General features: G+C 35.2%; 1 protein-coding gene across 4 annotated transcripts in view; it reads right to left on the bottom strand.

Annotated features, from left to right (window-relative positions):
* Window positions 1–24,500, bottom strand: part of LOC101891546 (progestin and adipoQ receptor family member 3) — a 50,719-nt gene that overhangs the window by 12,661 nt on the left and 13,558 nt on the right. Inside the window, exons 1-2 of one of the 4 annotated variants that reach the window (XM_059126667.1) lie at window positions 22,787–22,919; window positions 22,538–22,690 (exon numbers count right to left, since the gene is read on the bottom strand). In XM_059126667.1, the coding sequence (XP_058982650.1) occupies window positions 22,538–22,639 (102 nt within the window). In that variant the 5' untranslated portion in view covers window positions 22,640–22,690; window positions 22,787–22,919. Of the gene's footprint in view, window positions 1–2,891; window positions 3,745–22,537; window positions 22,691–22,786; window positions 22,920–24,500 lie in introns of those variants that run through there. The other 3 variants (XM_059126666.1, XM_059126669.1, XM_059126668.1) reach the window with 3 other exon arrangements.

Here is a 24,500-nt window from a genome sequence, read left to right as displayed (position 1 = left end):
GTACAATCTATTTGTAGAAGAAATTGATCCTAGTTATTCCGCTTATAATTCACTTACTCATAGCTTCTTGCCAGAAAAAGGTAAAATCACGGAAAATATGCCAATATAAAAATTAATAATTTTTGTTAATTTTTTAATTACTGTCATATTTCGGCTACTCACATCACTCAATATGCCAATTTTTAATTTATTTTCAAAAAGAGCCTTAATTTCAATGAGGCGTATTGTTGATTTTTTACTCTACACCACACTGTGATCTGCATAGAAAAACATTCTGAGTCGATTTATGCATGTCCGTCCGTCTGTCCATGTATTTTTGTAACCAAAGTATAGATTGCATTTATTGTCCAATCAAGATGATATTTTGCACAAATCATTTGTTTGCTCCAAGGATGAACCCTATTGAAATTGAAGATAATCGGTAAAAAATTAGATATAGCTTAGATATAGGATAGAATTTGGCACAAATAAAAAGATTGAGCCTAGAAACATGTGTGTCAAATTTGGTGAAAATCGGTTCAGATATATATTCTTCATCCAATTTGTTAAATTTCTCCTCCACAACCATAATTTGCACTCCGTAACAACGATACTGGGGGAAATATATCAAATACCAATTTCAGACTGCTGTCATTTCTAAGCCACTCGTCCGACAGCTGTAAAAATTTTTCCACTGACAGTTCATTGTATTGTTTACAAGCGTACAAAACCATTTTGGTGAGAATTTTCTAGAAAAAAGTCATTCGTAATTAAATTCAAGCGTGATTGCTTTACATTTGGCTGGAAAACAACAACTGGCTATCGTTAGAGCACTCCAGCATTTAAATTTGAATAATTATTTTGTGTCTCGTACCATCGCTCGTTACCGTGATACTGGTAGCGTAGCCCGACGTCAAGGAAGTTGACGGAAGAAAACAAAAACATCAGCAGAAGCGACTGGATCGAAACCCGCGTCGCAGTGTCTGAAAAATGGCTCGAGAGCTCAACATATCCCATTCGGCAAATATTAAAAAATGAGCTCGGGGTAAAGCCATTAAAATTCCAAAAAGGGCAAGAAGTTACACCGCAGCAGAAAGAAACTACACCGAAAAGAGCTAAAGAGTTGCTTCGCTTGGCCAAAAGTGGTTAACTGCCGAATTTGGTTTTCTCCGATAAGAAAACATTCTTTGTCCTGCAGTTTGTAAACAAACAAAGTTATCATGTTTACTTGCCAAAGAGGTCAGCTGAAAATGTGCACCTTCGGTTGGCCACCAGAACTCAAGCGTCGGCCCAGATGAGGGCGGGCCGCCATAACAGCCGATGGTCGCTCTCCGCTCGTATTATTCGACTGTGGCATCAGAATAAATGCCGGATATTATCGTGAAAATATTCTGGAGGGTATATTAAAGCCTTGTGTCTGGAGTGTTTTGGAGAGCAAAATACCAAAGTGTCGATCACCTCAAGCAAGCGCTCGCCGGGAGTGGGCCAAAATACCGCAGAGCAACATACCGGGAGAGTGTGACGGTTTCATTGGCCGTTTGAAGGCCATAATTTGTGCCAAAGGTGAACAATTCGAACAAATCTGAACTTATTCTAAAATGTGGTGCTATTTCCGAAATGTTTTCCTTTCATTCAATAAAATTAAAAATTATGTTAAAATTATGGCATTTGGCTTTTTTGCAGTTTTGTTTTATTTCACCATGTATATCTTCATCCGATTTCACGTTTATTGTGCTTAAAAAATGTTAAAAAATATAAAATCAGCTCAAATAGGATGAATTTTGATGAATATCGGTTCAGACACAAATGCTTCCGTCAAATTTAGTAGAATACGATATATGCCTGCCAAACATTAGTTTCTTTCGGCTTTAAATTATAACAGCTTTAACGATCAAAGTTGGTATGTTTCATCCCCATAAAAACGTTTGTTTGTTATGTATAGCTCTACTATATATGCGTAGTGGAGTCCGGTATCATAAAGTCAGCCCAGCCCGACTTCGGCCTCTCTTTACTAGTTATACCCTACACCACAAGGTGGTCAGGGTATTATGTCTTTGTGCATTTGTTTGTAACAGGCAAAAGGAAACGAGATAGACCCATAGCTCCTTTTGATGATCTGCATAGAATCACATTCTGAGTGATTTATGCATGTCCGTCCGTGCGTCTGTCCATGTATTTTTGTAAACAAAATACAGTTCGCATTTATTGCCCGATCCAGATGAAATTTTGCACAAATCATTTGTTTGTCCCAAGGACGAACCCTATTGAAATTGGAGATAATCGGTAAACATTTAGATATAGCTCCCATATATTTCTTCGTCCGATTTGCTTTTATTGTGCACCAAACGTGTAATATCAGCCCGAATAGTATGGAATACAACCAAATTAGATCTAAAAATAAGTATGCCAAATTTGGTCGAAATCGGTTCAGATATAGCTATAGCTCCCATGTATATTGTTCATCCGATTTGTTATTTTTGTCCTCCGCAGCCGTAATATGCACTCTGTAACAACAATATTTGGGGAAATATATCAAATACAGCTCAGGAATATATTTGCCAAATTTTATCGAGATCGGTTCAGATTTGGATATAGCTTCCATATATATCTTTATCCGATTTCAAATTATCATAAAGTCGGCCCCGCCCGACTATAAGACTTTCTTTACTGGTTTTTCTATATATTATTTCCTCAGTTACATTTTCTAGTCGGTGTTCCTCAGAATAATATTCGAAATTTTGAAATTTTCCCACATAACGGTAAAAAGAAAATCTCCTTTTCCTTTTATGGAAAATAATAAATATATGATATTAGAGTTGTTCCTAATTATTGAAAAATATTGTGGGCCCTTGTTGATAACCTTAGACGAAGATTTGTAATATTTTCTTTAGAAACTACATTTTAACAATTACCGTTTTCTTTTTGGATTTCTTCAGCTTATCAATTTTTCTAGTTAACTCCTGACTTTGTGTTGTAATCGTGGTAGTTTCCATATTTTTGCTTCGGGCTGCTGGTTTTTACTATCAATTGTCGAAATTTTCAAACAAGTTTTTCGTTTCAGTTTCAGCAACAACGCGTTTATGTTTGTGCAATTCTTACGGAATTTAAGTGCGATGAATTTTTTAAATAGATTTTTTTCTTCTTTCCGTTAATAAATAAATATTTCGAAAACGTACACACTTCAACCATACACTTGACACAACGAAACTGTTGGCGTTCAAAGTCACGCTACGATATTCACGTCAATTAGAGACAAATATGAATAACAATTCGATGGGAACACGAGACCATTTAACCGAGTTTTTTTTTTTTTTATGTGTGCGCTGCAGTCTGGTGAACTAATCAACCAACATCTATCGATTGGAGACAATTTCCACCACTTTTATTTTAATTATTGTTCTGCAATTAAATGTCGGGCAATCGAACATTTAATTTCAAACACCAGTTGCTTGCCTGGGAGACCAACAAAAGACGAAACCGAACTGAATATTCCGCAAATTTGACCGAAGACGTGCAAAACTGAATTATAACTGAACACTGGCACTCGGATGAAAACAAAGTGAACATCAAAATACATATTCGATATTGGATAAAATATCCGCTGATAGCCGAGACGTCACGTCAAAGCAGCCGCAAGCTTTTAAGACATTCTGCCTGCCTGCCTGTCTGTCTGAATTTTAGTTTCATTCGCATGATTAAAATTTCGAATTTAATTTCGTTTTCATTATTCGAAACCGGGAGTCTCTGAGAATCGTAACTGACCGGTGGTCACCACCGCCTTTTGAAAAGTAAACAAGTCAACAGATTGTCGCTGCTCTGCTCTGCTCCCGGCAGCAAACAATCAGTTGATTATGGTGCTATGCTAACTGGCAAGTCGAATGTTTGGTCGAATGTTTTGGGTGGTTCGGTGCGCATGTACACATAGGTATGTTCATAAATGTGTAAGTTTGGCTTCAGGTTTTCTTTCTTTTGGTTGCCGCAACGTCATCGATTTAATGTCGTTTAAAACCAGATTATGTGTAAAGAATTCGTCACAAAATTACGAAACGAACTTAGCAGGTATGTCCAACCTGTTTGTCGCAATATTTTATTTATGTATGTGGATTAGCTAAGTAAAGTACACCTTTTTCAGATGTAATTCGAAACATTGTAAATCTTAAGAGCTAATTTGTAATTCGAAATATTTCAAGATTAGTTTAAAATATTTAAATATTAAAAATTCGAAAATTATTTTATTTGTTTTTTTTTTCTTTTATTTTTATTTTTTCTTTCTTTTATTCATAATTGGAAGTTTCCATCTGTCATTTGAATTATTTCATTTGTTGTTTTAAATCAATTAATATATAATTGACCCCATTTTAGACCCCACAAAGTATATATTTTCGAGATCAGCATAAAATTCTATTAGCGATTTTCGTCCGTCTGTCCGACTGTGGAAATCACTCTAGCTTCCGAACGAAATGAAGTAGGTTGATAAAATTTTACTCAAATGTGTATTATGTCTGCAGGACTTTTGGTATTGAAATTGGTCCACGTTTTGGTATAGCCTCCATATAATGGTAGCTCCCTTTTTTCGGTATTTTGGTGATTTAAGCGACATTATTCACCTGAAATGTTTAAAATTTGGTATTTGAAGTTCTACTGGAGTAGAAAATTGTTTTAGCAGGTCCACGTCTTCATGTAGCCCCCATATAACGGCACCTCCCGATATTCGGTACTTTTTTTTTTGGAAAATTGTCAAATTGTTTCCATGTGGTGGAGGGTATTCAAAGATCGGCCCGGCTGAACTTACATCTTTTTTACTTGTTTATTATTTTGAATAATAAACTTGCAAAATTTGAATTCAAAGGTAAATAACTGGCTATAAAAATTAAATAATTTGATTTTCAAATAAAGTTTAAATATTACAAGTGGACCTCTAGAATTATAATTGTAAGGAAGCGAATGGAATTTTCGAGTTACAAACAAATAAAACATTTCGAATTATATCTGAAAAAGCCGTACAGGGTATATCCAATCATTTTCGGTCTGTGATTTTTTTCAATTATATCGTAATTTTAGATTCATGAGAGAGACTTCAGTTTATATTGCTGATATGAGTCGGGAAAATCAACTATGACAATGTCTGTTTTTGCAGAACGTGTTTAGATCGTAGATCACCAAAACGACCAATTACATTCATGTAGTCAGTTTGAAACCCCATTAGAGGGGGTCATACTGGAATAGGCTTCTGATCCATGGAATCCAAAGAGTCCAATATGGTCTAAGTCAAAATTTAATCCAATTTTGATTAACAAAAATATTGCGTTCAAAAATTGTTGACGAAATCATATACCGCTTTCAAGAACCATTGTTCGTATTTGCCAGAAATACCGTCGAATGAACCTAAAGTAACCAATTGAAAATGTACTGAAGCGTTTTTTTGCGAAACATTTTTATTTATGCCTTTCGTACATAGAGTAATTATTCACGACTTTCATCAGCTGTTTTAGTCCTTTGAATATTTCTGAGAATATAAACAAATGTTTGTCCTATTTTCGCACATTGCAATTTCACACAAACACAATCTATAAATGTTCGCATTGTGTGAATGCTTCAAAAGAAAAATTAAGAATTAATTTCCTACTTATCTAGACCACTATTTCGCTCTTGTTATACCCTCAGACATATGGCTAGAGAGGGTACATATCATTTGATACGGCCAAAAAGTGCCTCATCGAAATTACGGTTTTAGACCCTAGGTCTCTTGGAACCATATCCGTTTCAGGACATTTGGAGTTAATCTAGCGATGTCCGCCCGTCTGTTGGTCGGTCTGGCAGGTGCGCATGATAACTCTCGGAGGTTATCCAATATGATCCAAACTTAGAGATCGGACCATTCCTTCTGGTACCTCCCTCCACAAAGTATTAAATTTTTGAATAACCAAAACGATCATAAAAACCAAAATAAGCATCCAGTTCTCTTCATATTTCACACATCATATTGTTTCTACTAAGAAAATATGTGCTGTGAAAATGGGACATATCGCCCACTCCTTCTGGTACCTCCCTCACAAATAGTCAAAATACAACAAGCATAGGGTTCAAGATTTTGAAAAAACAAAACGCTCAAAGAAAGCGAAATAAGTATCCAACTCACTTTAAATTTCACACATCCAAACATTTTTACTAACAGAATATCTATTGTGAAGATGATATATTTCGGCGAAACCCTTCTGGTACCTCATCCACAAAGAGTCACAAGTTTCAATACTTTTATCTGTCATAACTTGCGAAACTGGTCAGTAATACTTTAAAACTTGCTATATCTAAATATTTCTCTCAACCTGAAACCTGAGATGAATATGGAACTTATGATTTCGCATAATATTGGGTATTAATGTTTGGTTTTCTTGTAATTTTGCCCATACCAAGTTTTTATCTGTATTAGATGAAGTGTGAAAGGGGAATACTTCGGTCGAAGTATATTTTGTACCTCACGCACATTTTAACATTTTCTAAAAACTATCACTTATCTCATATAAAGTGAAGAAAGTAGTCGATATAGTCTAGATCTGGCAAGTCGCAATATTTATATCATATTTTTTTTGGTCCGATGCGAAATCGGCAATATTGGTCCATTCCTTCGGTATCTGCAGTATAGAGGGTCGACAATTTGAATAATCATATACAACAAAAGATAAAAATATATTTTAATAATCGAACGTTGGCTTTTTAATTTGTTTGAATTCAAGGTCCAATTACACATTATGTTAGAGTCATATGTAAGGAGCTTCCGAAACTTTCTTATAGGCCTTTAAAAAAATAGTTCATAGAGCCCAAGGAAGGAAGATTTCTTAAGGTTTTTTGGTATGTAAACTATAGAAATACAAAGTCTACTCTTGGTGTAAAAGAGTTCAAAAGTCAAAATCGACTTTTGCAAATGAATCAGGGCTGCCACAGAAACCATTTCGTTTTTGCTTATTGTCGTTTTTGTAAACCAATATTGGTTTCATTTGGTGTCATGAAACCAAGTTGGTTTTGTCAATTTCGAATGTAAATAAAACCAATGATCGAAACATCTGTTGTTGCTTACATGTGTTTTTTGTTTATTTGTCATTGAAATATCAGTAAAAGTAAAGTAAATAGAAAAAGGAATAAGTCGCTATAAATAAAGTAAGATGGCATCAGCAGTGGTAGTTTTTGTGTTGTTGGACGAAGAACGCTCAGAAATGGTGACGAGAAAAGCTCTTAGAGATTTCAGCAACCCACTGGAGTTGCCGGAGGTAGCGTAAGTTAATTTTTTTATTGTGAATTTACTTATAAAGCTGCTTTGCAGATTTATGGTTTATGGTCCTTTAAAAATTCTTTAAAAAATCCTTAAAAAGTCCACGTTTATGGTCCTTTAAAAATTCTTTAAAAAATCCTGAAAAAGTCCACGTTTATGGTCCTTTAAAAATTCTTTAAAAAATCCTTAAAAAGTCCACGTTTATGGTCCTTTAAAAATTCTTTAAAAAATCCTGAAAAAGTCCACGTTTATTGTCCTTTAAAAATTCTTTAAAAAATCCACGTTTATGGTCCTTTAAAAATTCTTTAAAAATCCTTAAAAAATACACGTTTATGGTCCTTTAAATATTCTCTAAAAAATCTTTAAAAAATCCACGTTTTTTTTTCCTTTAAAGTCTTTAAAAAATACACGTCTATAGTCCTTTAAAAATTCTTTAAAAAATCCACGACTATAGTCCTTTAAAAATTCTTTAAAAAACCCACATTTTTAGTCCTTTGAATATCCTTTAAAAATTGTTTAAAAAATCCAAAGCAAATGAAAAGTGACAGCTCTAAGCAACTTGGTTTATTTCAAATAACATTTTTTCTTGTCGTTTTTAAAACCAATAGTGACAAAATTGGTTTCTATGACAGCCCTGAATATATTAAGATTTCTGATGGACTTTTGCAGGAAATCGTAAACCAAATTGTTTTTATACCCCCCACCATAGTATGGAGGGTATATTAACTTTGTCATTCCGTTTGTAACTCCTCGAAATACTCATGTAAGACCCAAAAAGTAAATATATTTTCGAGATAAGCGTAAAATTCTAAGTCGATTTAGCCATGTCCGTCTTTCGAATGAATTGAAATAGAAGGCTAAAATTTTGCACACGTGTTAAATTTTTCAGTAGGCAGGTTAAGTTCGTAAATGGGCCATGTAGGTCCACGTTTTCATATAGCCCAATATATAAGTACCTGCCGATATTCGGTCTTTTGATGATTTTATCGGCATTATTCTAGTTTGGTATTTGAAGTTCCAAAGGGATACTACAGCCTTAGACAGAAAATTGGCTGTGTAGGTCCACGTCTTCGTATAGTCCCCCCATAACAGTCATATTTGAAGTCCCTAAGAGGTACTACAGCCTAAGACAGAAAGTTGTCTATACAGGTCCAGGTCTTCGTATAGGCCCCATATATCAGTACCTCCATATATTCGGTATTTTGACGATTTTAGGTACAATACTCACCGAAATTTTCATTTGTCATATTTGAAGTTCATAATGGATTCTTCAGACTGTAATAGAAAATTGTCTATGCAAGTCCAGATCTTCGTATAGCTCCGATGTAACGATACCTCCCTATGTACGGTATTTTGATGATTTTAGCTAAATTATTCACCGTTTATTTCAAGTTTCGAATTTGAATATGGTAATGGCTTATGACAACAATGCCTATGTAGGTCCACGTCGTATAGACCCCAATATAACGGCTATATTCGGTATTTTTAAGATTTTAACAGAATTATTACGGGTTTCATTTTTTGAAAATTTCCAAATTCGTTCAATTGGTGGAGGGTATTCGGCCCGGCCGAACTTACTGCTTTTTAAATTGTTTCTTTTTTTTTTTTTTTTTTTGAAGTACAGATTTGAAATATTGGAAATTCTAAATGTAAAATTTTTGCTATGTTTCTTTTTAAGGCGCACAAATTGATTTGTTTTGCCAAATTAGTGTATTGGCCTCTGTTTACATTTTACAGTTTTCTTACGAAAGAGTATAAAACTACTTTGCTTTCTGAAAAAGAAGTTCCGGGAATAACCTAAATTTAGCCAAATAAGAAATAGTAGCATGGTTGTCAGCTTCTGATTTGCTCTTTTTTTGAAATTCTCTGGGCAAATCAATTTCTTCAGAAACAATCCTCTATTTTACTAAATTTACCTATGGTGAAATTGAGAATTTCTAAATTATATATATGAGAAGGGTACAATAAAAACGTATGTTGAAACTACAAGCTGGTTAAAATGTGTTTTTAAGTGAATCCAACTTCGGTCTCTTCTGTATTTTTATTAATTCTACTGAATATAAAACTATATATTTGTAAAATTTATTGTACAGCGCAAACATAAGAATCGGGTTTGTCATTAAAATGAACAATAAAACAATTTTTACGTCATTTCTGGAAGAAATTCTAGAAATTTTTCACGATTTTTATTTCAATTTTTTTTATATATAATAATATAAATCTGACAAGAAAGCGGATATGGCTTAAGGCTGATACATTGATAGGATTTGCGAAAATGTTTCACCTCCTTATTGTACCATGCATTTTGAACAAATCATGAAACTTTTTTATTTAGACAAGTTAAATTACAGAAAATGGAGAACTGGAAATTTTATTTGAAATGAGATTACTATTTTAATTGTACCGTGTTGTGGGAGGTGGTGATGAGGAATGTATTGTTTTCTCTCAACGGTCCATACCCAGCAGTAATTAGATTTCATATGGGAGTTGTATGGAATCCTTGGGATGCATCTCTCTGCTATTCTTGCCAAATTAACTTTAGTTTCTCTTAGGCCTGTAACGCCATTCAAATTCAATATATCTAATTATGTAATCAATAACTTTTCAATCAAAATCTGAGTCAGTTTCTGACTTAAATATTCAAAATTTTGTAAATAGATATTAATTTCAAGTTTTCGGCTTAGTCACGTTGACAGGCTGGTCAACCCAAAGACCTAACCACTTTTCGAAGACACTTCAGTAGCAATAAATGTGTCATCTCTGAGGTGCCATTCCAGCATCGCCCATCCACAAAAGTTGTAAAAACTAAACAAGAAAACAAAACAAAAGAAAAGTTTACAAAGCACATACAAACAAAATGTAATTTAGCTACATTCCGCTCCACACACAGTACCAGAAGGTCATTTATAAATAGCCAAAACCTATCCAAAGCCACGGTCAAAAACCTTAAATGCAGTTCATCGTATAGACCTGAGCATTCATTGTAATTTGCGCAAACTCAGTTGGATTCGAAAATGTGGGTATGCGGTGTTGCGCGTTTTGGTGTTTCGCTGCAGCGCTGCGACGGTCACACTTTAGCTTTTTTATGTATGGTCGAAATGTGACATAGCCATGAATTTAAAATACAGCACAGCAATTATTCTTACCCATGATTGGTGTAGACTGAGCATCTCATGAAACACACCATTTCCATTCGCAGCAAAAAGTTGGAAGCTGCATGAACTGAATAATCTATAAAAGTAATGTAAACAAACTGTATTTTGGAGCAGGTTGAAAATATTAGGTTATTTATAAAAAAATATTATAAAAAAGTTGGGTTTTTCCATTACCAAGTTATGAGTAACGACATAGAGTGTGCGCTCCCCAATCGGAGTCGGCAAACAAAAAAATCAATAAAATCCGATGACTTGTTAATGTAGTTGTGAGACTAAAATGTTCGTAAGCGTGACTAGTGTGTAGGTATTTAACTACATATCAATACTAGCAGCAGACAAAATAAAAACGAGGATAATGAAAAAAATTAACATTAACCCTAAAAATCTAAAGAGGAAAATGTTTATTTGTAATTAATGGACTCGAAACTCGCTGAACAGATTTTCCTGAAAATTTCCAAGTATACTACAACATCGCCTGAAATTTTTGAAATTTCACCTGAAACTTGAGATATGGCATCAGAATCGGAGGTACCTCCCAAAAATTTAGATTTTATATGCACATATATATTGATCGATTACAGATACAGTCTCCAAATTTGGAATGCGTAACGAAATTTGAAACAAAAATAAATTTGCCAAATTATTTAAAAATCGGTTCAGATTTGAATATAGCTCCCATATATATTTTCGGCCGATTTCATGTATTTGATGCACCAACCACGCTATGTATCTCTAATTTCACTGAAATTTGGAATGTGCACCGGAAATTAAAACAAATATACATATGTCAAGTTATGTTGAAATCGGTTCAGATTTGGATATAGCTCCCGTATATATTTTCGAATGATTTCGTTTTTTTTATGCACCAAGCACGATATGTACAGAATGAGATAAAAAAACTACAACAAAGTCAAGCCCTATCATTTTTACATTTTAATTTAATTTTATTGTACGAAAGCAATTCGGCACGAATTATGGTCTTCAAACGGCCAATGAAACCGTCACACGCTGCCCGAATGTTGCTTTGTAAAAAATGTCGGAAATAGCATCAAATTTTAGAATAAGTTTACATTTGTTCGAATTGGTCACCTTTGGTAAGAATTATGGCTTTCAAACGGCCAATGACGGCCACACGCTGCCCGAATGTTGCTCTGCGTTGTCTTGGCCCATTCCCGGCGAAGCGCTTGCTTGAGGTTATCGACACTTTGGTATTTTTTAGTGCCAACCTTGCTTTACAAAATACTCCAGACACAATTGTTCAACGGATTGGTATCCGGAGATTTTGGTGGCCATTGTGCGCTGGAAATGAAGTGAGGAACCTTATTTTGTAACCATTTTTGGTGGCGCGTACTGAGTGCTATGGTGCTGAGTCCTTTTGGAATGTCCAAGGTCTGCAGCCAAAATGTTTGCGTGTCCAAGTCCAAGAAGATTTAAACCACCCTCCAGAATATTTTCGCTATAATATTCGGCATTTATTCTGATGCCACGGTCGATTTATTCGAGCGGAGAGCGACTATCGGCTGTTATGGCGGCCCACACCATCACCATGGCCGACACTTGAGTTCTGGTGGACAACCCAAGGTGCACATTTTCAGCTGACCTCTTAGGCAAATAAACACGATCATTTTGTTGGTTTTCAAACTGCTGGACAACGAATGTTTTCTCATCGAAGAAAACCTAATTCGGCAGTTCACCACATTCGGCTAAGCGAAGCAACTCTTTAGCTCTTTTGAGTCTACTTTCTTTCTGTTGCGATGTAAATTCTTGCACTTTTTGAAATTTCAATGGCTTTACCCCAAACTCATTTTTCAATATTTGCCGAATGGAATATTGCGATATGTTCAGCTCACGAGCCATTTTTCGGCCACTGCGATGCGGGTTTCGATCAAGTCGCTTCTGGTTTTCCAGCCAATTATAAAGAAATCACATTATCACGCTTGAATTCCATCACCAATAAAATTTTTTTCTGGAAAATTTTCACCAAAATGCTTTTGTACGCTTGTAAACACTATGAATCGTCACTAGAACAATTTTAACAGCTGTCGGACGAGTGGCTTAGACATGACAGCAGTCTGATGTTGGTTGCAGTTTTTTTATCTCACCCTGGAATTTGGTAATGAAATTTATTTCGATTTATGTGGTAGCACGTTTTCATTCACTTAGTCCAATAAAGCTTAAACAAACACCGAAATCCTGTTGTTATTTTCCACAACATTACAGTCCTTTAAATTGACCAACACCAATAACAAAACAAATTCCATCCTCACATAAAGCTGCAATCAACGGCCATTGTCGAAATGTACGGAAGAAAACGAGATGTTGTATGGCGTTTCTTAAAAAGAAACGGGTTTAAAAGTTGCGTGCAACACAAACGATACGATGTAGGCTTGTCTCAAAATTCTTCAAGTTTAAAGACGTCAACATTTATTGAAGAATGTGTTGAGCAAAACATCAGCAGTATTGGGTAATTGCTTGGTATGCGTAATTAAAGAATAATCATCATCGTTGTCGTTGTCGTCGTCACTAAATAAACAGAAACAAAAAATGGAAAATCCCAAAATGACCTCCAAAAAAATTGTTTTTAGTACCACTGAGATATGGTACTGGCTTGGCGCTTCTACACTAAAGACAATAACTTTTCATGTAGTAAACACCATAAAAATATTGCTTGCCATCAATGATAACAAATAATAGTATATAAACATAAGTATATGAAAAACAAGTAAGCAAAGGCTACAGTCGAGCGGGGCCGACCGTTGAATACCCTACAACACTATAATAAACGATACAGTTTATATAGGCGAGATACTCGAAAGCATTCCACAAGATATTGTGACAAATAATAAAAGAAAACCATCAGGTTTCGTTCTCTAATTTTCAAATAATAGCAACTTAAACTAGTTTAAATGGTCTTCCTAGATCTGGAACCAATATTTCCCAAAGACCTAAAATCTCTCAGAAGTGGCAAAAGATTAACATTTATTATTGGTTTTTGACTGAAATGAATCTATATGAGATACAGCCATTTGACTATATTCTGCAACTAAATCAGCGTTAACGAAATAGTCAGAAGTGCGTCTTTCCTGTATTTGTGAATTCTCCAAGAAGTCACTGTAATGGACATTTTCGTATTTTTTCTACAAAAGTTGGCAAACTATTTCACACATTGAATATTTTTGGATGGCCATTCAAAACTGCTTGGCTTTTGCAATGTCCGGTAACCCCCATTCAAATGTGCCTGAGGATCGGGCGATAATTACGACCTGCTGACAATTTTGCAGTTTTTTGGTCCATTTCAACCCCTAAATATATGGCGATCATCTCCAAAAAGAGTAGGCTTCTATCTGACCCTCATCTTAACCCCATGCAAAATTTCGTAAGGATCGGGCCATAAATGCGATCTGTATATGATATCCTGATATCCTAACTACTTAGTTTTTTTTTTTAGCTGTAGAAATATTACTAAATGTTTAATTCAAAATGAAAATATGCCAAAAATATGACAAAATTGAAAAAATATGAGAAAATTTTACAAAATCAATATTTTCATCTTTGAGAGATATTTTTATGCGATTTTTTTAGACGTTTTTTCTTTCCTGCCAAGAGGCCATTCTGAATTAATGAGAACTGCCGAAATCAGTTCAGCCGTTCTCGACATATAAGAGATCTTTCAAGCATATCTTCTTGGATAGACATATATATCGCACATATTTTGCTATATATCCGATTTGTTGGATGTTAACATCAATGTAAAGGTCAGAAGTAACCTTGTCATGGCTTTCTGATTTCGCCGGTATTTAAAATATTCGCGGTTCAAGGAAAATTTTTGAATTTTTTCAACACAAAAGATATGGTCTATTTTACCCGCTAAATATTATCCGATGACCACCCAAATTGGTAGGCTTCTTCCCCGCCCTAAACTCTAGCTACATGCGAAATTGTTCTATAATTGCGACCTGTATAGCTACTGCAAAATCCGACATTTTTTTAGTATTTGGTCCATTTCAACCCCTAAACATTTGGCGATCATCTCCAAAAGAAATAGGCTTCTATTCTGACCCTAACCCCATCTTCGTTCAAAATTTCGTAAGGATCGGGCCATAATTGCGACCTGTAGAGTGATTACAAATTAACATGGACAGACGGACAGACGGACAGACGGACGGACGGACATACATAGCTAGATCGACTCAGCTCGGCGAGCTAGGAAGATCCATATATACTTTCCTATATGGGAAAAAAATATTTCGAGGTGTTACATAAATTCTGGCCCAATCAAACTTATAATACCCCCAACACATAGTGTTGTAGGGTATAAATATTCCATCACTGTACCTCCCAAAAAAAAAACAGTACAAAACAATGATATCGACAATGACTTTAACATTTGTTTCTACATACAATGGTTGTTGTGTCACATTCCGAATACAAAGCAAATTAAATCACACAATTCAAATTATTTTTACTGTCTTCTTTATTGATAATAAAACGAATACTTTTATCAGAGCAATAAAATAATTTGGTTATCAACATTGTTGAGAATATTCGTTCTGAGATGCAATATCGGTTAGATAAAAAAATTAGCAGTGCCTTATTAGACTAATATTTTTATACCCTCCACCATACTATGGAGGGTATATTAATTTTGTCATTCCGTTTGTAACTCCTCGAAACACTCACGTCAGACCCAACAAAGTATATATATTCTTGATCAGCGTAAAATTCTAAGACGATTTAGCCATGTCCGTCTGTCTGTCTGTGTGTCTGTCTGTCTGTCCGTCTGTCTGTTGTAATCGCGCTATCTTTCGAACAAATTGAGATAGAAGGCTAAAATTTTGCACACATGTATATTTTGCCAGTAGGCAGGTTAAGTTCGTAAATGGGTAATGTAGGTCCAAGTTTTCATATAGCCCCCATATAACGGTACCTCTCGATATTCGGTATTTTGATGATTTTAGCGACATTATTCACCGGAATTGGCATTTGAAGTTCGTAATGGATACTACAGCCTAAGACAGAAAATTATCTGTGCAGGTCCACGTCTTCGTATAGCCCCCATATAACGGTACCCCCCGATATTCGGTATTTTGATGATTTTAGCGACATTATTTAACGGAACCGTTCCAAATTTGGTATTTGAAGCTCGCCTATACTTCGTATAGGCGCCATATACCGTACCCCCCGATATTCGGTATTTTGATGATTTTAGCGATATTATTTACCGGGATTGTTTTAAATTTCGCATTTGAAGTTCGTAATGGATACTTCAGCCCATGCCAGAAAATTGTCTGTGCAGGTCCACGTCTTCGTATAGCCCCCATATAACGGTACCCCCTATATTCGGTATTTTGATGATTTTAGCTACATTATAAACAAATTTTTCTTCAAGTTTCGCATTTAAATGTTGTAATAACTTATGACAAAAGTTGTCTATGCAGGTATACGTCGTCGTATAGATATTCGGTATTTTTAAGATTTTAACAGAATTTTTAAAGGATTTTTTTTATTTTATTTATTTATTTATTTTATTTTTTTTTTTGGAAATTGCCAAATTTGTACCAAATGGTGGAGGGTATTAAAAGTTCGGCCCGGCCGAACTTACAGCTTTTTTACTTGTTCAATTCTAAATTTAAAAATTATAAGATTTAGCTTTTAGAAAATCTCTTATGCTAAATATACGTATGAATTTAGTTTTAACGGTTTTCCATCTTTTTTCGAAAACTTGGATGGGTATTAAAAAGCTCCCACCATAATGGATGAGAGGTTGTTTGGTTTGCTAATCAATTATCAACCTATTCTTATTGAAAGCTTGGATTTCATTAGCAGCATTTCTCAGTTCATTGGCCAGAGAGAATAGGGTATTTCCATACCTCTCATCTTTCGCACTCGTAAAGAAAAATAAAATCGCTTAGCGGCATTTGGGTACATATGTACTTGTGTGGGCTTAATGTACTTTAACACGTGAAGTAACTAAATCACAAACGCAGAAAGATTTATTGGAAATCTAAAGATTTTTGTTCGGTAACAGATTGTAAACAACTCCTTCGCGAATTCACGCCACACCGTGGTGCAGGCTATTATGTCTGTGCATTTATTTGTAACATGCAGAAGGGAACGAAATAGGCTCATAGTTCCTTTTGAAGATCTTCATAGGATCACATTCTGAGTCTGTAGGACCGCCTGTCCATGTATTTTTGTAAACAAAGTACAGGTCACATTTATTGTTCAATTGGGATAAAATTTTCCACAAATTATTATTTGGGTCCAAGGACGAACCCTATATATTCGCCCAAACAGGATGTATTTGAGAACATCGACCGCCACCTCCACCATTTGGAACGAATTTTGGCTTTTGAACTTGAAAAAAAATCCGTGAATTATATGTCTAAAACCATAAAAATACCGAATATAAGGAGCTACTATTATATAGGGGCTACACCAAACCGTGGACCTGTACAGACAATTTCCTGTCATAGGCTGTAGTATCCATTGCGAACTTCAACTAACAAATTTAAAACAATTCCGGTGAGTAATGTCGCTAAAATTATCATAATACTGAATAGCGGGAGGTACCGTTATATAAGGGCTACACGAAGACTTGGACCTGCACAGAGAATTTTCAATCTTAAACTATAGTATCCATTACGAACTTCAAATACCAAATTTGAAACAATTCCGTTATATGGGGGCTACACGAAGACGTGAACCTGCACAGATAATTTTCTGTCTTGTCCATTACGAACGTCAAATACCAAATTTGAAACAAACACTGGAGCTGGAACTCATTATGAACTACAAGTGTAAATTTTTAAATTTTTTTTCAAAATACAGAATATCGGGAGATACGTTAAATGGAGGCTCTACGAAAACGTGGACCAATATGTACAATGTCCCGCCAGCGGAGCTGGAACTCATTATGAACAAATAATGTGGCTAAAACCATGAAAATACCGAATATCGGGAGCTACCGTTATATGGGCGCTATACAAAAGATGGAAATCGTTAAATCGACTTGAAATTTTGTGCTAAGAGACTTACAACATGTTTACATTAGAGCTTTTTGTAGGGTTAACCTCATCTATGAGGATTTATTTTATTTAAATTCAAATTCACCGATTTTACAAAATCCGGCAAAATTCTAACAAACTATTAGACACCTTTTCGAATATTCATGGCGGATTACAACGTGGTTAAGAATATTGGCTGGAGAAAAAATCAGCCGGATAAACAATATTTATAGACCTTAATCATAATGCATGAATGCATGAAAATTGCCGCAAAGGGAAAAAAACTGCAACCAACTTCAGACTGCTGTTATTTCTAAGCCATTCGTCCGACAGCTGTTAAAATTATTCCAGTGTATTGTTTACACGCGTACACTAGCATTTCGGTGAGAAAAAAAGTTATTCGTGATGGAATTCAAGCGTGATGGTGTGATTTCTTTATATCTGGCTGGAAAACCGCAAGTGGCTATCGTTGGAGCACTCCAGCATTTAAATGTGAATAAATCTTTTGTTTCTTTCATCAGCAGAAATGGTTCGAAAAGTAAAGAAGCGACCTGATCGAAACCCGCGTCGCAGTGGCCAAAAAATGGCTCGTGAGCTGAACATATCGCAATATTCCATTCGGCAAATATTGAAAAATGAACTCGGGCTAAAGCCATTGAAATTGCAGAAAGTGCAAGAACTACAACAGAAATAAAATAAACTTAAAAGAGCTAAAGAGTTGCTTCGCTTGACCAAAAGCAGCAGTGTGTAAAAAACAAAATGATCGTGTTTACTAGCCAAAGAGATCATCTGAAAATGTGCATCTTCGGTTGACCACCAGAAATCAAGCGCCAGTCATGGTGATTTTGTGGGCCGCCATAAGATGGTCGCTCTCTGCTTGTATTAATCGACCGAATAATATCGCAAAAATATTCTAGAGAGAGTATTAAAGCCTTGGGCACGCAAACATTTTGGCTGCAGACCTTGGAAATTCCAACAGGATTCAGCACCATCGCACTCAGCACTCGTCACCCAAGGATGGTTACAAAATGAGGTTCCTCGCTTCATTCCAGCGCACAATGGCGCCCAAAATCCCCGAAAACCAATCCATTGGACTATTGTGTCTGGAGTATTTTGGAAAGCAAGTTTGGCACTAGAAAATACCAAAGTGTCGATCACCTCAAGCAAGCGCTTTGCCGGAAATGGGCCAAAATACCGCAGAGCAACATTCGGGCAGCGTGTGATGTTTTCATTGGCCGTTTGAAGGTCATAATTCAAACAAATCTAAACTTATTCTAAAATTTGATGCTGTTTCCGACATTTTTTGCCTTCATTCAATTAAATTAAAAATAAAAATTATTACGTTTGACTTTGTTTCATTTTTTTATCTCACCCTGTTCATACAAGGTGGCGGCTTTCAGAAAATGGTATAAATTTTGACGATTGGACCCTAATGTCAGTTCTGTTTTGACATTTTTGTAGTAAACAAATGCGAAATACATGTTAATGTGACGCGGAATATTGGTGACTTATTAATTTATTTGACCAATAATCAGTCGGTGACATTGGCACAACGTGAATTTCCTCGCAGATTTCCTATCCGTCCAAAACCCACTGGTGAAACACTGCGATGTTTAGACTCTCGCCTCGAAGATACTGGGACTACAAAAGATGCTGCCAGGCGTGGCAGACTCCGGAGTATTCGTTGCTGCTGTAGCCAAGGATGTCATGGAAGCGCCGTCGAAATCGAGCAGACGACGTGCCACGCAAATGGGTATCATTCGACAGTCTTTACACCGAACTTTGGTACAAGATTTGGAGATGTTTTCGTACAAAGTCCAGATGGTGCAGAGCAACATTCGGGCAGAGTGTGACGGTTTCATTGGCCGTTTGAAGGTCAAAATTCGTGCCAAAAGTGACCAAATCGAACAAATTTAAACATATTCTTAAATTTGATGCTATTTCCGACATTTTTTTTTTGCTTTCATTCAATAAAATTTAAAAAAAAATTAACAAATTATGGCGTTTGACTTTGTTACGGTTTTTTTTTATCTCACCTTGTATATTCTACATGCTTATAAGAACATTTTTGACGGCACTGCGCAATACTCCATAAAAGCTTTCTGTTTCCGAATAGAATGCAGTAACAGCGAAATGTATGATGTGGGTTTACATTATTTAGTAACACACCCTCCATCCCCCGATGAAAACTATAAAATACAACATCAAAATCCAAAATTCTATATCCATAAAAATCAAGTAAATTCCTTTGGAACTTGCTCTTTAATCAGCAATCACTTTCCCATACCGGCATTTAACTACTTGCTCTCGCCGCGTGCCCAATCTACAGACAGATATACATACATATTTATGAAGCTCGAATTAACAAAAAAAATATTTTAATACGCGACGATACACACGTTTCCATGTATAAATAATGCGGCATTAGTAGGTCTAATAAAATATAAAAACAACTACAGCAGTGGCGATTATCAAATTAATGCCCACCCCTTAACTCCTCTTTGCCACGTCACGCCTAAGTTAAACTGGAGTGGTCAATTATTGTATCGATGGGAATACTAGACAAATTTTATTGATACCGTACTAATTAATATTCGAACTCACTTCAAAAAAAAAATAAATGAAAACGAATATGCAAATTTGTGGATTTAAACAAATCAATATATTTTGCCAAATTTTTTACAAAGTATTTTGTTAAAAATGGGATTTTCAACATTTACCAAACACGTTATATGTGATGGTTAACTTTTAATTTAATGAAATTGAAAACAATATTCAGAAATGTCTGATAAAGTAGTACTGATCTGTCTGACTGTAAAAGTATAAACAATATCGTATTTTTGAATTAACATGGGATGGTATGTAAAATTTGATTTCCTATAGTATTCAAATATAATATGTTAAATCACAACAGCAACAATAGGATGTATGTTTATATGCTTGAAATTCTTGTACTTATTCAAACTAGTATCAACTAATTTTAATCAGTTTCTATTTTAGGAATTTAAAAATATACTTCAGACGATGTTTATGTTTCAAACCACAACTATCACCAAAATAATCTACTTTTGGGAATTGAGTGCAAATAGTTTGGACACTAAGTAACAAGCTATAATATCGCTGATAATAAAAAGTAGTTCGTTTTATTTAACCCTACACCATCGATCATTGAACTTTGTACTGACAGTGTATTTCAGAAATTTGCTGACTTGACATAAATGTCGAATGTCTGGCATGAGTCTCATTATTACAAGTTCGAAACATAAAAAAAACATTTAGAATCTACTTTTCCACAGTCAATGTTTTTTAAAGAGTGCATTTCACAGATCCGGATTAAGTGTTATTTGAATCTATGAACTACGTTATCTGTCTCAGTGTAAAAGGGTTAAAAGATGACTGATTGTCAGATAAAGACAAGACAGTATTGAATATTTTCACGAATATGACTTTTGGTGCAAAGTTACGAGATAAGCGAAAAGTCGGAAAACTATAGACACATATTCCTTCAGGATTAGATGAATGATGATGCGGAACTACAGGGTTGCCCATATTCGACGGACCCATCTGGCAACGTCATAACATTTGACAGAGATGTCACATCACTTAATGACATACCGCGTTTGAAGCGTCAGTCCAAGCAGATTTTTACCACGAACCAATACACGCCACGCGAGCGCTCTGAAATTTACATTCAACAGAAGAAGTCAATTGTGAAAACTCAACGTGCTTTTAAAACATTAAAAAATGTGAGAAGTGCGCCTTCTAAGAACACCATTAAGCGTTTATACGAAAAAATTTCGACTGGTAAGGCTCTTTCTAATCCGAAGATGCCATATAAAAGTCGACCAAGGCGATCGGCCGAGAATATCGCTGCCGTACGAGCTAGTGTTGAGAGGTCCCCAAGAACATCCCAAAAACGCCGTTCTCAGCAGTTGGGCATGGCTCGGTCCACTTTACAACGGATTATTCGCATTGATTTGCATTTGTTCCCGTACAAAATTCAATTGACGCAAAGAATGTTGCCTGCGGACAAGCCTCGTCGATTGGAATGGGCCCAAAGAGTCATGGGTCCGTCGAATATGGGCAACCCTGTATAATGCAACTTTCCTTTTGCGAACTTTACTGAGATTGATATATGTATGTATTTTCTGAGAAAATACTAGATCCGACTACATAGCCCAATTTTGACCCGTCACCCACACCCTCCTGGTGACCTATCTTTAAATTTTCGCAGAAAGTTTAGTGGCGCAGCATTACATGTCGTATTTGAAGATAAATTAATATACAGATTATCAACTCCCATTTTGTATACCCTCCACCATAGTATGGAGGGTATAATAAGTTTGTCATTCCGTTTGTAACACCTCGAAATATACATTTTAGACCACACAAAGTATATATATTTTCTTGATCAGCATAAAATTCTATGTCGACTTAGAGATTTCCGTTGTATAGGTGTGTGTTTGTTTTGGCCTTTTGGTATAGAAATGGGCTATATAGGTCCACGTTTATGTATAGTCCTCATATAACGGTACCTCCCTATATTCAGTATTTTTTTTCAAATTTCGCATTTGAACTACCTCATGGTTACTGTAAGCTGTAATAGAAAATTGTCTATGCAGGTCAAGGTCTTCCTATAGGCCCCATATATCGGTACCTCCCTATATTCGGTATTTTGACGATTTTAGGTACAATATACACTGAAATTATTTAAAATTTCGTATTTGAATATTGTAATGGCCTGTGACAACAGTTGCCTATAGACCCCAATATAACGGCTATATTCGGTATTTTTAAGATTTTAACAGTATTTTTAACGGTTTATTTTTTTGAAAATTGCCAAATTCGTTCCAAATTGTGGAGGGTATTCAAAGTTCGGCTCTGTTTTTTTACTTCTTAATGGTTTTTTTCGTCACAAAATGGGTTAATTTAGAAATATCCTGGATAACCAAAGAACTAACTCCCAGCGGTGGAATGCCTATAATGAGGGTTCGTATATTTTCAAAATATATACATAATCATTAAAAATAAATGTTCAATTAAAAGATAAATAATAGTAACTTTCACACCTTTTTGTTGATCTGCTAAACCATTAAATCTAAAATTTGTATTCCAAATTTGCCACTTACCTTCTGATCATCATCAATTTTATTGCGCCTATAACATGTTGTAGTTGTCGTTGTTGTTGTCTGACCACAATCAGTCATGTTATCATATTGATTCATTTTCATTTATCACAATCACGCCAGCGAATATTGATCAATGCCCAATATTGGTCAACACTGAAAATGGAAAGGGAGGAAAATTAGTAATTCATACATTTCTCCATCGCACTAGGCATTGCAAAAAACTTAATTACATCATAAATATGGACATACATATGTACATAGAAGAAATAAATAAATACTTTTTGATTTGACATTATAATGTGACATTTTGTGGTATAAACAAATGCAATTTGATATCCGTTATGGGAGCGTAGATGGCTAAAGAATGACAAAAAAGAGCTTAGAATTGTTTAGGATTAGCGAATTTGTCGTAAGTAATGGTAAAACAATTACAAAAATTTTAAAAAAAAATTAATAAAATCACTTGAAATATGAAAACAAAAAAATACTTAAATGAAATCTGACAGTAGGTGTGTATGATATACTATTGTACAACCAGAAAGGTAGTCCAGGCAGAAACTGTTTCACCACCTTCTTATACCATGATTGAAACTGAATTTGAAAAAAAAAAAAAAACGTTGATATGTCTGCCTTATTATTAAAACAGTATATGTTTGGCAGAGTAGGGACACCAAAAGAAAAAAGTATTCAGGTGGTAGATTTTATCTACCTTCTGTTATTGTACCATGTGATGACCCAATAATTTGTACAAATTATAACAAAATGCTGTTCGGCATGAATAGAGCAATTTTAACAGTTGAATTACTGAGAGTTTCCAAAATGTTACAGATAAAGAACCATGGTACAATAAGGAGGTAGAACAGTTTCGTAAAACTACAGAAATACCGTCCTGGGGCAATGCTCGCTTCCTCTCAGAATTGTTCAAAATTATATGCAACAATTTGTTTTCATTTATTAGATATTTTTTCTTATTATACCCTCAGCCATATGGCTAGAGAGGGATGCACGGCCAAAACGTGCCACATTGAAATAAAGGCTTTAGACCCTAGGTCTCTTTGGACCAAATCCGTTTCAGAACATTTGGAGTAGATCTAGCTGGTGAGCACGATAACTCTCGAAGGGAGTATCCGATTTTGTCCAAACTTGGTACATATTATATCAATATTACTATCAAACTAAGACCGAATTCGGAGATGGGCAATTTCGGTCCACTCATTCTGGTACCACTCCTAGAAAAAGTCAAAATTCTCAAAAAAATTTTACTGCCGAAAGAGATAAAGGATAAATCGATCTTGCTAAATCTTTGCAAATCCTTATATTTGCATCAGTGCAGATTCAGGTGCGAAAATGGGCAATATCGGTCCACTCCACCATGTACCTCCCCAACAAGGCGTCAACATTTTTTATAATTATAAATCTTATAAGATGTTACGTAAGAGTCCGATTGTCTTCAAATTATACACAACACAATATTTTTATTAACCCAAGGTCTGGTGTGAAGATGGAATATATCGGTCCACTCCTTCTGGTACCTCCACCACAAAGGTTCACAATTTTGAATATCCATGAAGCTCATAAAACGCGAAATTATCATCCGATTCCATTCAAACTTGGTACATCTCTATATTTCCATCCACACAAGATCCGTTATAAATGTGGTATAGACCATTTCTTCTTCATAAACAAAGCACTCAAAGAAAGCGAAATAAGAATCCAACTCTCTTCAAATTTGACACATACAAACATTTTTTTCTTACACAAAATCCGCGAACCTCTTCTGGTATCTCTCCCACAAAGGATCACAATTTTCAATACTTTTTTCTGTCATAACTTGCGAAACAAGTCAGCGTTTCGTTTGTCCACACCAATATTTTTATCTGTTTAGATGAAGTATGAACATGGATTACTTCGGTCGACTATATCTGGTACTTGATTCACATTTTATCATTTTCTAAAAATTATC

The sequence above is a fragment of the Musca domestica genome, unplaced genomic scaffold, assembly GCF_030504385.1.
Source record: "Musca domestica strain aabys unplaced genomic scaffold, Musca_domestica.polishedcontigs.V.1.1 4, whole genome shotgun sequence".
In the NCBI taxonomy this organism is placed as follows: Eukaryota; Metazoa; Arthropoda; class Insecta; order Diptera; family Muscidae; genus Musca; species Musca domestica.
Note: the sequence above shows the minus strand (reverse complement) of the source record. Positions and strands in the feature narration are given on the sequence as shown.